General features: G+C 41.5%; 1 protein-coding gene across 1 annotated transcript in view; it reads left to right on the plus strand.

Moving 5' to 3' along the window:
- The window catches only part of lrfn2b (leucine rich repeat and fibronectin type III domain containing 2b), an 81,572-nt gene extending 68,173 nt beyond the window's left edge, over nucleotides 1-13,399 (plus strand). The window contains exon 4 of the mRNA XM_079584289.1: nucleotides 9,798-13,399. Within this exon, the coding sequence (XP_079440415.1) occupies nucleotides 9,798-10,785 (988 nt within the window). The 3' untranslated portion in view covers nucleotides 10,786-13,399. The remainder of the gene's footprint in view (nucleotides 1-9,797) is intronic.
- Nucleotides 13,400-15,138: the final 1,739 nt, after the last annotated feature.

Consider the following 15,138-nt stretch of genomic DNA (forward strand, 5'->3'; position numbering starts at 1 on the left):
TTTGTGGGGGTCTCTTTAAAAAAAGAAAAAAAAGTAGCCTATGAGCAGGCGCGGTGTGTGTGATAAATAAATTGCTTAACACTGCACTTCATTCTTTTGGCATTCCAACACGTTTGTTATTGTTTACGTCCTACGGTCTATAGCAGTATCCCAAATGCGTTCTTTTGGAAAACATGTTTCTTTTAGGCTGTTTATTAACATAAAAATGCCTCGATATATTGAAGGAAAAAGTGCTTTATTTGTAATTTAAAATAACAGTGTTTTAGAGACCCCCACAAGTGTATGATTTTACTGCTTTCATGGTAGCTCTCAGCTCCCACGTAATTCGAACCATGCGTAGCTTTACGGATGCGGGCCACAATCCAGCCGAGATTATGGATTGGATATATGCATTGGCACATGCATACCCTGCATAAATAGATGCTACGCCACTGGATCCCAATATCTCTGGGATTGAACCATAGGGCCTTAAAAATGAAGTTTCCAAAAGAAACATGTCTTAGTAGCTAGAATCTAAAATCATATAAAGATATTTAATACTTCTTGAGTTACAGGTATGCTAATCTCAGCCTAAGAAGTCACGCCCACGGACCGCCGGCTGACGTGGAGCAAAATGAACTGTGATTGGTTGCTTTACATGTCAGTCAGACGGCCTCTGTGTGGTCCTTGGCCAATGAAAGCTGTGATGGAGTCCAGACCTTCTGCTGTCAGTCTGAAGGTCTGGCTACGTGAGACTACAGGTGTAAAAACTAAGGGGATAAAACACAAGTGCTTTACCCATATTTGAACTGTCACTGTTGGCATATAATGCAAAAAAGATTGCTAAAGTCAACAGAATTTATTACATTACAATATTGTTTAAAAATAAGCTTTACAGTGATAAACAGGAAAAATATTCAATGATGCAAACAGAGTTCAATTCGGCCGTACAGCAGCTCTAAGGGAAAATAATGTCATTGTTCAGCTGAAGTCAGTTCCGTGTTGACTCAGTTCTGTGTAAAGATTATCAATTATTAAATTAGGGCAGTTCTTCAGAAAACATTGATGTCTCGTCCAGTTCAGTTCTCATACAGCTGTGTGAGTACATTTAGATCAATAATATTCCTGAATATTAAGTCTCCCCAATTAATGAAGCCAGAGGCGACAGCGGCAGGAACCCCCAAACTCCATCAGTGACAGAATGAAGGAAAACCCTTGGAAGAATCCAGGTTCAGTCACTCAGTTCTCCTCGGTCTCACTATGATTCGGGCTGCATCACTAGTCAGAATTCAGATCAGGATCGGTAACATTCAAATATTCATCCAGTTTCCATGTCTACTTGATTATTCTGTGTATTCACAAACTAACGGGAATACGGAGACTCCGTGGGTGAGTAGTATGTCAATCATCTGCTCTTCGATGAGGTAATAGCACATTATAGCAGCTGCTAAAGTGCCTTTACAGAGAGGGAATCCAGACAGAGGGAAAATCAAATTACTGAAGCCATTCACTCATGAATCTTTGAAGAAACTGCTCGGCTCAGCTCATGGGCAGTAATTCTGCGTGGCATCTTTATCAGAGGCGTCCATGTTGTGCCGGTGTGAGAGAATACATTATCGACTCATTTCTTCATAATGGCTCAATGAGCTGCCTTGGGAAATGATTACTGGGTAATAAACTCTCAACGTGGCAAAGATGCAGTGTCAAAACCAGTTGTGACAGATTCCTAGGACAAGCGATATTTCTATCTGCTGAAAACGCTGTGCTACACAACTGTCCCAGCCTGTTAAAGCCGTGAGGGTGAGATCTCTCTGTTTGCATGCTCTCTCTCACACTCAGAAGAGGGAAACTAACACACACACCTTGTGTTTTGATGAATTTTGTGATGCTTCTCCAGATGACATTCTTTTTTAATACTTTTACTTCTGGATATCATATACTACATGATCATACTAACATCAAAACTTGACGCTAGTATATATGAGGAGCAGAATTTTGGTCCAGTGAGTTTTTGGTGTTGGCAGGGCTATTAAAATAAACCATCCACTATCAACTCCTGCCCTCCGGGAGGCGCTATAGGGTCCCATAATGCAGAAAGTACAAATATAAACACTCATTTGTTCCTCTGTCGATATCTCTGCTGAATCAACAGAGTAAAAAAGTGATAGTTCACCCCCACTTTCACTTTATATTTATGGCTATTGAGGTCCACTCTTGCAGGGCAGAGCCCCCATTATATTAATTAAGTATCTATTTATGTTTTTATTGATGCCTGCCTCTATGTTTTTAGCTTCTTCTTTTTTTAGGCTGTTGTGTTGTAATTGTTGGAGCTTGTATTGCAAGACAAATCCTGGAATGCTTTCCTCAAAAACCTTAATTTATTTTCAACTGAATAATGAAATACATGGATATCTTGGATGACATGAGGGTGAGTAAATTATCAGGAATTTTTTTTTTGAAAGTGAACTAATCCTTTAATATCAGAAGTCTATACAGAGACATAAACAAGTTGTTTAAACGAAAAGCGAACATTCTTTCACTCTTCCATTTGTCCTGTTGTCTGCAGATGTCAGAATCTGAACACACATCTGTATCAGTTTCAGCGTCAGTGATTTATAATGGCTTTTGTTTGCTTCCGACGGGACGCTCACATCCAGTGAATGCAAATGTCAGACTGACTGAATGCCAGTGGGCGGAGCCTGCGGTACCAGTTCGCGGGGCCTGTGATGCAATGATGTATAACTATTGGTAGATGTCTTGCTCTGGAGGCGGGCAAATGTACATGTGTGATGTCACAGATCCCACAATATCAGAACGAGCTGTTTGATCATATGATTTTTGGCAAATTTGATTTCTCATGTCATTGTATCGTGGAGTCAACAGAGTTGGGATCCATGTGCAGCTTTATTGTAAAAAAATGCTCGTAGTTCAACAGACAGGAGTAAATCATCGGCAAAAGATATAAGGCAGAATCGTCAAGATAACACAGGCGATGGTCAGGGCAGACAGCAAACAATACCAACAATATCCAGGTAAACAGACAGACAATCTAAAGGCAGGGTAAACAGTCCGAGGTCATACACAAGAGATCAATATACAGTACAGGAATAAACACTCAGAAATGTCAGCAAGAGCAAAACAAGTGTGTGTGTGCGTGTGTGTGTGTGCGTGTGTGGAGTCCTCTGGTGGCGATCGGAGGCTTGATTTGTGACAGTCATAACCCTGTTAAATGTTGTTATATGTTATTTTTGATTTAAAAAAAAGAATTTTTCTGGACCAATACCTACGAAGAGTGGTAGGTATGTTTCAGAAACCTGAGCTCTTTTGCAAGCTGTGAGAGAGTAAAAAATAAGAAAAGATAAGAGAGGACGAGATGAGCTGAAAGGAGGAGAGCAATGCCTGAGAGGCTTTATTTAATGATTTAATGAGCTCATGCTGATTGCTTACAGGAAACCTGAGAAGAGCGTGCCTGTGTGAGTATCACCGTTCACTGCATTGACTGTTCCTTGTGTTTCTGTTCTAATGAAACACAGTGAAGCTGCTCATGCTGACGGTCACAAACTGATGTGGAACAGCATCAGAAGAGCCTGTACCATCATCCTTTCACTGGCAACCCACAGATCAAATGCTTTACTGTCGTTCTTGCTCTGTTTTTCCTTTCCTGCGATCATTTCTTTATTCATATATGTCAGTGATATGAGATTGGCCATCTGCTCATGGCGGTAGCACAGATGGGTTGAAGAAGTGTAGCCAATTACTGTTAGCTGTCAGCTCAGCATGGACCAACTCAAGGGAAGTTCACACTCAAATAAGAGGCGTCCAGTCAAGTCTAGTGGAGAGATGAGCAATATTTTTAGACATTTGACTACTAATGGCATACAATCTGGTCTCGTTTGTGGCTTGTTCTGATCAAGAACAGGAAGAGAGTGTCTGACTATCTGAGATCTATAATGTTTGTCTGAAAATAATTCAGTAGGAAAAAAAATTTGAACTGAAAACACTAAATTTTGAATCTTTGCAACTCTCATGCCCAATAACAGGTTCTAGGTGGAGGTAGAAGCGCGTAGAAGCATGATTTATGTTGTTCTGTCGGAGCATAGTGTCGGTTTCAGTCAATATGATCAAAAAAATCTTGCCGACTTCAGCTTTAAATCTCATCTTTGATCACCAAAATTACATATTTAAGCGTTATCTCCTTGAAAAAAATTATTCATGCCTTAAAATATCTTGAATGTAACTCTACACCCTTGCTTTATTTAGTATACGCGGTTCCATGAATGTGCTAATTAGTCTCGCCTCCACTCACTCATGCCAGCTCACAGACTCACTCAACTTACTGAGGTAAACGCTGCACAATGGTATTGCTCTTTACAACGTCAGACACATAAAGGTAATTAATATGATTAGCCTTTTGCTTGATTGTTATCAAACAGCTAATATTGTGTTGATAATGCTAATCCCCTGCTAATTCACTGTTAATGATATGCTGAAGCCCGCCGGCACGTTGATCTGATTGGTTACAAGGTAGTTTGTGACGTTAGAAACACCAGCGATTTGTCTTAGGTTCACTGCAGTTTTAAGGAGAAAATACTCAGAAATGCTGTCGACTCATGAGTTTACACATGGTTTGTCTTAAAGGGGTGGTATAATGCCCTTTTCACAAGATGTAAAATAAGTCTTTAATGTCCCCAGAGTGTGTGTGTGTGTGTGTGTGTGAAGTTTTAGCTCAAAATACCCCACAGATATTTTTATATAGCATGGTAAAATTGGGTTATTATAAAATTGAGGGTGAGCAAAAATGCACCGTTTTTGTGTCTGTCCCTTTAAATGCAAATAAGCTCCTGTTCCTGTCACTGAGGGCGGAGCTTCAAGAGTGTGCGCGTGCGTGTGTGTGTGTGTGTGTGTGTGTGTTAAGCCTGGCTCCCACTACAGGAGTTTTAGGCCGATTTATGCCCGATTTCCCCCTCCCGAGAATCGGATAAAAAATCTTGTCGAGGACCTTGATCGGTTGCGATGTTCGGCACAGATTATCTGGTAATGTGAGGCGTTCACAGATCGAATCTTGCCCCTCCTGATTTGCTGTCAGTACTGTCACAATAGCCAATAGGAAACAAGTCTACGACGAGACAGAAGTGACAGACATTTCTTACCTGCATTTCTCGCTGAAGAACTGACAATCCATGTTCAGTCCGTCTCCCCAACCATTTTCTCATTCACACTCGTTTATTCTTCCGCTTTTTCTCAAAACAAACGATCATTATTGATACAGCAAGTTTTCGTGTTACAGTATCCATTTTATTTACATCCGCTTTCCCGCTTCCGATCTGCTGCGTAGATCACGTTAGGCGCTTCCTCTGGCACGATAATCTTAGTAACATTTTGTAGTGTGTGATGCGCCGCGATTTTCAAATCTTGTAGTATGAGCATGTTTAAGATTTGAGGTAAGAAAATCTGCAAAGATTCTCCTAAAGTGTGTTCTGCAACCAGATTTAAAAATCGGTTAGGATTTCAAAACTCCTGTAGTGTGAGCCAGGCTTTAGCAGCTCCGATTACCTCACACAGACTTAAAATTTCTAAAACTTTTAGTCTTTTATGTTCAAACTAGAATCAGACAATGATGGAGAGACTCAAGAAGAAGTGACAACATGTAGAATGCAACAGGACATTTCTGAATGGTTAGTTGATGCATTTATATTGCTGATGTGGAGTTAACTATCTTCTAGTCATTGATTAGCATATTCTGTCATGATAATCTATAAATCGTGTTCAGGGGGCAGGGTTTATGTAAATTTTAGGGTTGGGGATGTCACTAACCCGAGAGGAATGTCGTGTAGTTCCCACCAGCCGTTTGTTGTAGTCCTTAAAAAACGATTTCTTTAAAGTTAACTTTGCAGATGTTGTTTATGCTCAAACAGCAACATTACACACTAACTAAAGTTAGAAAAGTGAGATATTCAACCACCCCTTTAAAGCATAAAAAAATACACCATATAAACAACATTAAAAGCTGGATTCTCACCACAGGGGGACTTTAATACATAATTGATGCCTCTAGAATTTGGCAAATCTATATCTACTCAAGTAACTTTCCTAAATATCTTCATTGAATTGGACCGCTACCATCAACCAAACTCCTGATGTCAATGTGTACGGTAAACATCAGACAGCTGCAGTTTACTTCATGGGTAAAGAGCAAAAAAAGTGCACTTGATTTAGACTAATATATACTGAACTCAGTGTGTGACATTACAGACACTGGGAGAAGTTGTGTTTTCCAGTGGGAATCTCTTCATATTAGCTGAAACACAAGTGGCAGAGTGACGTTAGAAGAGCCGTCTTGATTTGAAACAAGAAACACTGATCATTAATACAGATAACCAAGTTATGATTGTTACGAAGTAATCTGAGACTTGGGTTGAAGATCCAAATGCAGTTTTATCGGGAAAATCCAGAATCGTAATCCATATAACAGGCCAAAGGTCAAACACATAGTCCACATGAACAACTGGACAGAAAGCACAGACAAAAGGGTAATCCAGAAAACACAGAAAACACGGATAATGCTCAGAATGGCAGCGCAAAATAGAAACACAAGACTTTATAAAGTAAGAGTTAATACACAGGGCTTAAACAGGCAAAAGTAAAGGAGAAAATAACAGTAATCTGAACAGGATTAGTCCAGCAGTGGGTTGTGGGAGTGTGTATATAAAGCAGATGTATAGAGCGCCCTCTGGTGGAGATCATGGTATGGGACAGTAATCTAAAGGGAGACAGTGGGTGGAAAGCAATGTTTTTCATCATTCTGAATTCAGATGTAGTTAGTTGGGTTATTGTTTACAATACTTTTGTTTTGTTAATACTACTTCCACGTTGCGTTTCCAGCATCAGTGTGTGGTGTATCGTGAAATATAATAACAATTCAAAACAGCTGTTTTCTATGTGAATATATAGTAAATTCTAATTTATTAATGTGATCAAAGCTGAATTTTCAGCATCATTACTCCAGTCTTCAGTGTCACATGATCATTCAGAAATCATTCTAATTTGATATTTGATGCTCAAGAAAGGTTTATGATTATTATCAGTGTTGAAAACAGTTGTGTTCCTTTTTCATGATTCTTTGATGATATATATATATGATATATTACTGACCCCAAACTTTTGATCGGTAGTTTAATGTTACAAAATATTCTATCATCGAATCCCAAACCATGCCTAGAAGCTGGAAGAGCCAAACCACGCCTAGAAGCTGGAAGAGCACACTCTTTTTGGTGTTGAGCCTCAGCTCAACTTTCTCATGTGAGACAGAACGACATCTTAATGCCGAACCGTCGTCTGCTTGAGCTAAAATCAACCAGTCGTCGATATAATTCAACAGTCGGATGCCCTGGAGTCTCAGTGGAGCCTGACTTACATACACTCATTTCGTAAAAGTGCGGGGTGATAAACCTAGTCTGAAGGGGAAAACCCGATATTGGTACGCTTCGCCCCCGAAAGCGAACCTCAGGAACTTCCTGTGATGGGGATGTATTCAAATCTACCTCGGACTAAATCTGTGACACGATCTTTTTGAGTGTAAGCATTTTGAACTTGAGTTTTAGTCAAGTCAAGTCACCTTCATTTATATAGCGCTTTTAACAATATAGATTGTTTCAAAGCAGCTTTACAGTGATAATAGGAAATTAAAGGATAATTCCGGTATTTAACACCTTGAGTCTATATTGTAGTTTGTTTTGGATGAACAAGAGTGGTGGACAACATTTTTTTGACAATGGTTCCTCTCTCGAGTTTTTGACTATAATAGAATTGGCCATGGACCCATTTAACATTGGAGTCAATGGTCATGTCCGAAAATGTAATTAAAACAGCCAATAATGTTCGTTTACAAAACTGTTAAACTCACCGAGTGGTTAGTGGTGTTCGTTGATGATTATAAACAATATATCGTCGCAATATATGATTCCAATCCGTTTATTTTGCTATAGTGGAACTATTTTTTCAGACACTTCACAACTGTGTAACTTCCGCTCAATATTTGAATCTGAAGCGTTAGCACACTCCCGACCACTTGATGGCGATAACTGATGTTTATGTCTCGCGGGACACTCACGGTCACAGTCGAGTTCAACTTCATATTACAAGTAACAATTAATGAAGGTTTTGTTTGTTTATTTCGCTTACTCTCCCGGAGCACAGTTGCTCTGCTCGCTAGCCTTATGAGAAACTGAAGCGAGCAAAAAGACTACATCGACCACATGTAAACAGCCCCCTTTCTGTTACCGGTAGCGCATTTATATTAACGAGCACTCCTTCAACAGAATTCAATGGGATTTTACAAAATGACAAATAAAACACGACAGAAACTGTATTTCGCAACACTTTTTGTTTCTGGAACATCAACTAACATCACTAATCATTCGGTGAGTTGCACAGTTTTGAAAACTAATGTTAAAAGTTGTTTTAATTACATTTTCGGACATGACCATTGACTCCAATGTTAAATGGGTCCATGGCCAATTCTTTTATAGTCAAAAACTCGAGAGAGGAACCATTGTCAAAAAAATGTTGTCCACCACTCTTGTTCATCCAAAACAAACTACAATATAGACTCAAGGTGTTAAATACCGGAATTATCCTTTAAAGTAACAGTGATAGTTTTGGCTTTACAGCAGCTCTAGAATAAAGTTATTGTCCAGCTAAAGTTAGTTTTGATTGATTCACTTCCGTCGCAACGATCATTAGTTATTAACTTAGGGGCCGCTAACACGTCACCGTTCTAACAGAAAACCCTTAATGCGATCCGGCCGCTCATTTGCACAAAACAATGCCTGGTGGCTCGAGAACGCAAACCATGAAATAGGTTCCAAGGTACAATAACCTTGGAACCTACCACGTGAACCGGAATTATCCCTAGTTGACTAGTTGACACTCCAGGACTGCGTTGTCGTCGCATCCAGGTGTAGGTCCTTCATCAGATCTGGATACGGCCTGGATTCGGCAGACTGCGATAAACCTTGGAATAAACAGATAGACTAATATTAGACGCCATCCTTATTATGATGTAACAAGTACATCAGGATTTATGAGAAGTGTACTAGTCATCCAGTTTTATATATCAGCTATGCATTCTGTTAATTTTGTGAATTGCTAAGTTTCGTCAGGACATTGCTCGCTATTATACTCCTGTCTAGATATATAATATGCTTGAGAACAAACAACAATAAATAGACAGAGACAGTTTCACACAGAACGCTTGCTGAATACACAGAAGCTAGTGACTGTTTGTTCTAGGTATGCTTTATAGTTTCCTGATCACCTTCCGTCACGCCATTTGGACTGATTTCATAAGGACTTCAAGACGCAATGACGCAGAGGTGTTCCCACAGCATCTTGACGCAGATCGAGTTCCCTTCCCCATTTAATAATCATAAATGTTTCTTGAGCATTAAATCATCGTATTAGAATGATTTCTGAAGGATCATATGACACTGAAGACTGGAGTGATGATGCTGAAAATTCAACTTTGATCACAGGAATAAATTACACTTTACTAAATATTCAAGTAGAAAACAGCAGTTTTACATTGGAATAATATTTCACTATTTTACTGTATTTTCGATCAAATAAACGCATCCTTGGTGAGCAGAAGAGACTAGAGACACTAAAAAAACGTACCAATCCCAAACTTTTGCACGGCAGTGTACATGTAGATGTGTTTGTTGTGTGCTTCTATCAAAGCCTGTTAATACTGTATGAACGCAGTGGATCAGATGATGAGATGATTTGTGTGTGATGAGTCTGTGGTTGTGTGTCCGCAGGATGATTCCTCCCTCCAGTCAGGCGTTCCAGGTGTCCAGCCTGGTGTCGGGGTGTCGGTATGACCTGTGTGTGCTGGCGGCCTGGGACGACACCGCCTCCACACTCACGGCCACCAGTGTGGTGGGCTGCGTGCGCTTCCACACCAGCGACGGGCTCCCGCGGTGCCAGGCTCTGCACGGGCAGCTGCTGGGCGGCACCATGATCCTGGTGGTGGGAGGAGTGATCGTGGCCACACTGCTGCTGTTCATCGGGATCCTCGTGCTGCGCTACAAGGCAGGAGACGGTGGGAGCGCTGAAGCTGAAGCCACGGTCAGCAAGCTGAGCGACAGCACTGACTCCTACTCTCAGCCCAACGGAGGACGGCTGGGGCAGAACGGTGTTCCTCTGCTGCGGCCCAAACCCAAAGCGACCCTGCAGGACAGAGTGGTCCAGTTCAAGTCTGGTTCTCTGCAGAGCAGCCTGTCCTCCTCCTCCTCTTCCTCCTCAGGTTCAGGAGACGCTCCTCCCTACAGCCCCAACAGTGCCCTTGCCAGTGTCCTGAGGGCCGCTCCGCCCAGACCCCGGCACACCCTGGACCAGCTGCTGGGGGCCTTCACGTCTGTGGAGCTGCGGGGCCCGTCCTCCGAGCCACTCCCGTCCAGAGGCCCTGCTCCTTCTCCTGCTCTCCCGGCGGCCGAGCCTACGGACCGGGAGCCGCTGCTGGGCCGTACTCTGGACTCACGGATCAGCAGGTTACTCACGTCGCCTCTGACCTCCAGACCCCGGAGGAGCCACTCGTTCGACACCGGCGACTTCACCGTGTCCCGCGCGCAGCAGCTGTGCTCTTACCCGCGGCGGATCAGCAGCATATGGACCAAACGCAGTCTGTCGGTGAACGGCATGCTGCTGCACTGCGACGAGGACGGGGACAGCGGCGGGAGCAAAGGCTGTGGTGGGAGCGCAGGCTCCGGCGGGAGCGCAGAATGGGTCATGGAGAGCACTGTATAGGGCTGATCCTTCGAGCGCAGACTGGGTCATGCAGAGCACTGTATAGGGCTGATCCTACAAGCACAGACTGGGTCATGCAGAGCACTGTATAGGGCTGATCCTACGAGCTCAGACTGGGTCATGGAGAGCACTGTATAGGGCTGATCCTACACCCCATACACTCCATCCTGCAGGACATCACCATTATTACTGTTACTCGCCTTGCCATATCCAGAACAGGGGAAGAGTCAGGGGGAATTCACCAAACAATGTAGAACGTTATATGTGACCCTGGACCACAAAACCAGTCATGAGTTGCACAGGTATATTTGTGGCAATAGCCAAAACAATACATTGTATGGGGATTATTGAAAATTATTGATTTTTATTAAGTAAAGATTATGTTCCATGAAGATATTTTGTAAATTTCCTACCGTAAATCTATAAAAAAAAAAGTTATTTCTGTGAGTGGGTGCAGCAATATCGAGGACTTCATTTGGACAACTTTAAAGGAGATTTTCTCAATATTTAGATTTAGATTCCAGATTTTCTAATAGTATTATCTCGGCCAAATATTGTCCTATCCTAAAACATAATCAATGGACATGTTTTGTAGTCCAGGGTCCCATATTTCAGTGCAAAAAACCCTGCTAAATCTTCCAGTTTTCAGCTAAACACGTCTATTTTCTCAGTAAAGTACGCTTGTTTTAGATTGCGCCTTTAAACCCGCGCTCATCAGGGATGATCACTATAATAATACGGTTCTAAAGAAATGATCTACATATAAAGATAAGCAGAGTCCACATCATAACGGTACCATTCCTCTGTTATTGTTATTGCTGCTGGAATCACTTTCAGAACGATTTTTTCAGCTGATGCATTTTAAAACATTGACAGCCAATCAGAATCCATCCTGCTTTAACAAGCTCAAGCATTTAAAGCAACAGACTGCCAAACTGCAGCGTGTGTGTAATGAACGGAGTGATATTGTGAGTTAGTGTGGACTCTATAGTCATCATTATCTTTATAGTCACCGTTCTCAGTGTGAACAGGCCTTCATTCATAAATTGGCCTGGTGAAGTTACCGTCGCACTATTCCTGCATCCAGATGTTAATTCAGAAGAGATGATTCTGTATCGCTGCAGTTCTTCATTGGATGGAGAAGAGCGCTATAACAGACGGTGGGGTTGAGGGCTTTCAGAGCAGATTCAGTGTGATTCAGTTATCATTCCTGAACCTGCACTGTGTTCTGGGTGAATTCCTCCTCAGTTGGCTGTGCTGATTCACTGGTGCGTGCGTGCGTGCGTGCGTGCGTGCGTGCGTGTGTGCGTGTGTGTGTGTGTGTGTGTGTGTGTGTGTGTGTGTGTGTGTGTGTGTGTGTGTGTGTGTGTGTGCGCGCGCGCGTGCGAGCATGTCATCTTTATGTCTTATTTGGGTCTTAAACTATGGAATGGGTTGGCATATTTCTTCTTAATATTCTCAATATTCTTGTGCTACTGCAGTTTTCTAGGCTGGTATGAGAACTGATGAACATAGACTGAGGAAATTAATTTACCATGCCAATGTGTTTCCCTGAAGAGCAGCACAAAGACTCTGTGAATATCTTGTTATATATCTTGTTAATATCTGTGAATATCACTCTTGTGCAACAGTGTATATATGTGTAATGAATTTAAAGTTTTATATTTTTTATCTTGTTGGTCAAACGCTCCTCTTTCTTGATGAAAGAGAACTGAAATGCATTCATCTCATCCTCACTCTCTTCCAGCTCTCGTTTACTCGGTTTTCCCTATGAGAAATCATGTGTGCAATTTCAATGAATCTTCAAATATTGAAGCTGGTTGTTTACATGTGATGTTTTTCTATATTTATGTATTTACAAAGGTGATGGAACGACATGAGACATTAGTAATGAAAAATGACTGTGAAAACAATGTCTGTTGTGTTATTTTGTGTCACTTTACAATGACAACCATCTGCATTTTTTGTGATTTAAAGCAAGGCCAGTCCAGATGTTCCGTAGTATGAACTGAAGTTCACTGATCTCCAAGTGTGCCATGGGATGACTTAAAAGATTTAAATATTTAACATGCATGCAATGAATTGTTGTCTGTTCTGCTTCACATGGATTCATCCAGTTCTGTTCACACACAGTTCAGTAACAGGAGTGACACCGCATCACACATCCCAGATCATTTCTGAAAGATTCAGTGCGTTTACATCAGCTCGTCTGAGAAACAGATGTACTTTGTGTCTGAGTTAATTTTTCTCAATAGTAGTTTAATTAAATTAAACACAAATAACCATGAAACATCCCACTGATAGTACTGTAGTGATATGAGTCAGAAATGAAACAAACCTGAAAAAGCATCCCAGCAAACGGTGTGCTGTTTACCCTATAATTTTGTAATTAAATTTTTTTTGCAGCCGTATCTATTGTGTGATCTGCATGAGTTATGAGCCGATCTGTAACGGCTGACAGAGAGTTTACACCAAAATCGCACATTATGGCATAAGTTATACAGATCTGATATCATGGTAGTTATTTTTGCTGGGAATTCAATGCACAAAATTGTATATAAAATAATCATGAGTTAATGTCTATTTTTGATAATCGGCTGAATTAAATCTTTTTAAAATGAAAGGTGTTTGCCTTTTTTCACATTTTTATTTGCATCTTGATGAACACAAACCAAAACTTCAGATTATTCATCACAAATGTTGAGCTGGTTTGTTGAGATTGAATCACATCACAACTCTTCCTCACTAGTTTAAAAATGACCGAAGAGTTCTGAGCTTCATATCAATTTGTAATGATTGAAACTTTAGCATTCAATCACTGTTTTTCATTCTGTTTTGTTTTCTAAAAGAAAGAATGATAAAACTATCAGAATAATACTGACCTGGTTACGCAGCACTGACCCTGATCCAGGGAGAAATAAAAGTGTCCGAGAGCTGCGGTTCATCTTAAGAAATTCCTATGCACTTCAGTGTCATATCACTCAACCGACAGCACTAACAGGACTGAGTCCCACTGAGGGCTATTTCTACAGGCTGGTCTTTCTGTGTGTGGAAACAGTGTCATGACAGTCAGAGTCCCGTGACAACAGGAGGATCAGTGAGTGGGAAATGCCACAGTGGATTCCTCTCATCCCACGGCACTGTCCACAGGAAGGGGTTCATCGACGAGCAGGTGCACTTAAAAGGGTCTTTTCTCCATCTTCATCTGTCTTTAGTGTGTAATATGTTTAGTGTCCTCATTTAAATCATTCATACGTAGAATAAAGGGGCGGGCCTGATTGAGTTAGTTAGTAGTGTGTTAAACTGGTGGTTATGGTAAGGGGCGGGACATTTCCCAAACACACACAAAGCGCTCGACCAATCACAACACACTGCTCCAGTTGGCCAATCAGAGCACAGTGTGCTTTTCAGAAGGAGGAGCTTCATAGAGACAGGAACTAAACAGAGCATTACCATAGACAGTATATAAGATGGACACACCGACCCCATAGACTTCAACAGAGAAAAGTGAAGCCCATTTGAAGCACTCACTTGCTGATCGCCAGGCGTACTGCGCAGGCTCAAACTGAGCTTGGTGACGTGAGCAACGGGTCTGACAGTTGTCAGTCTTCTAGTAGCTGTGCCGAGAGAAATCTGAATCATTCCCTTTCGAATCTCTCAGAGACGGAGAGCGTGAGCATTAGCTGTCCATGAGCTAGCAGCAGGAGCAACTTTATGACTCTGTATGGGCTTCTCCCTTCACTTTATCGGACTTTATGCCTCCACGTCCCCCCGATTGCTTGCGAGCTTCTCCGCCGGTCTATACGGTAATTTATCTACAGTGCGACAGAGAGTCGCGCGGGTTATGACGCAATCGTTAGCCTATTTTTACACAAACGGCTTCTACGGGGCCATAACGTAAGGTACAAGATAATGGAGCCTTTTATACATTGTCGTGTTTCTTTAGAAATAAATAATGGACAAATGGAGTCTTTGGACGCCTCAGATGTAAAGTTATTCGCTGTCAAAGTGACGCAAAAATGAATGGGAGTCAATGGAATGCTAACAGCAGGTGAAGTTCTGCTACAATGGCAGCGCCCGGGGAGGCTTCAGTTTCCGGCGGATGGATTACCCCCTTGAGCATTACTGACAGACTGGGAAGAGAGGAGCTGCAACAATGGAGAATATGAGGAAAATAATCAACATTCATGCAGGAAAACTTGCTCTAGTATTGTACAAAAACATCATCAAGAGTTTGAGAAAGGGCAGAATATGGCCTCTTTAAGATCTGAATTATATGCCTAACGTGATGTTTTCCCCTCTTGCATTAATTTTAAATTAATTTTGCAAGAAAAACATCTTGATCATTTGAGA

Source organism: Phoxinus phoxinus (assembly GCF_949152265.1).
Source record: "Phoxinus phoxinus genome assembly, chromosome: 16".
Lineage (NCBI taxonomy): Eukaryota > Metazoa > Chordata > Actinopteri > Cypriniformes > Leuciscidae > Phoxinus > Phoxinus phoxinus.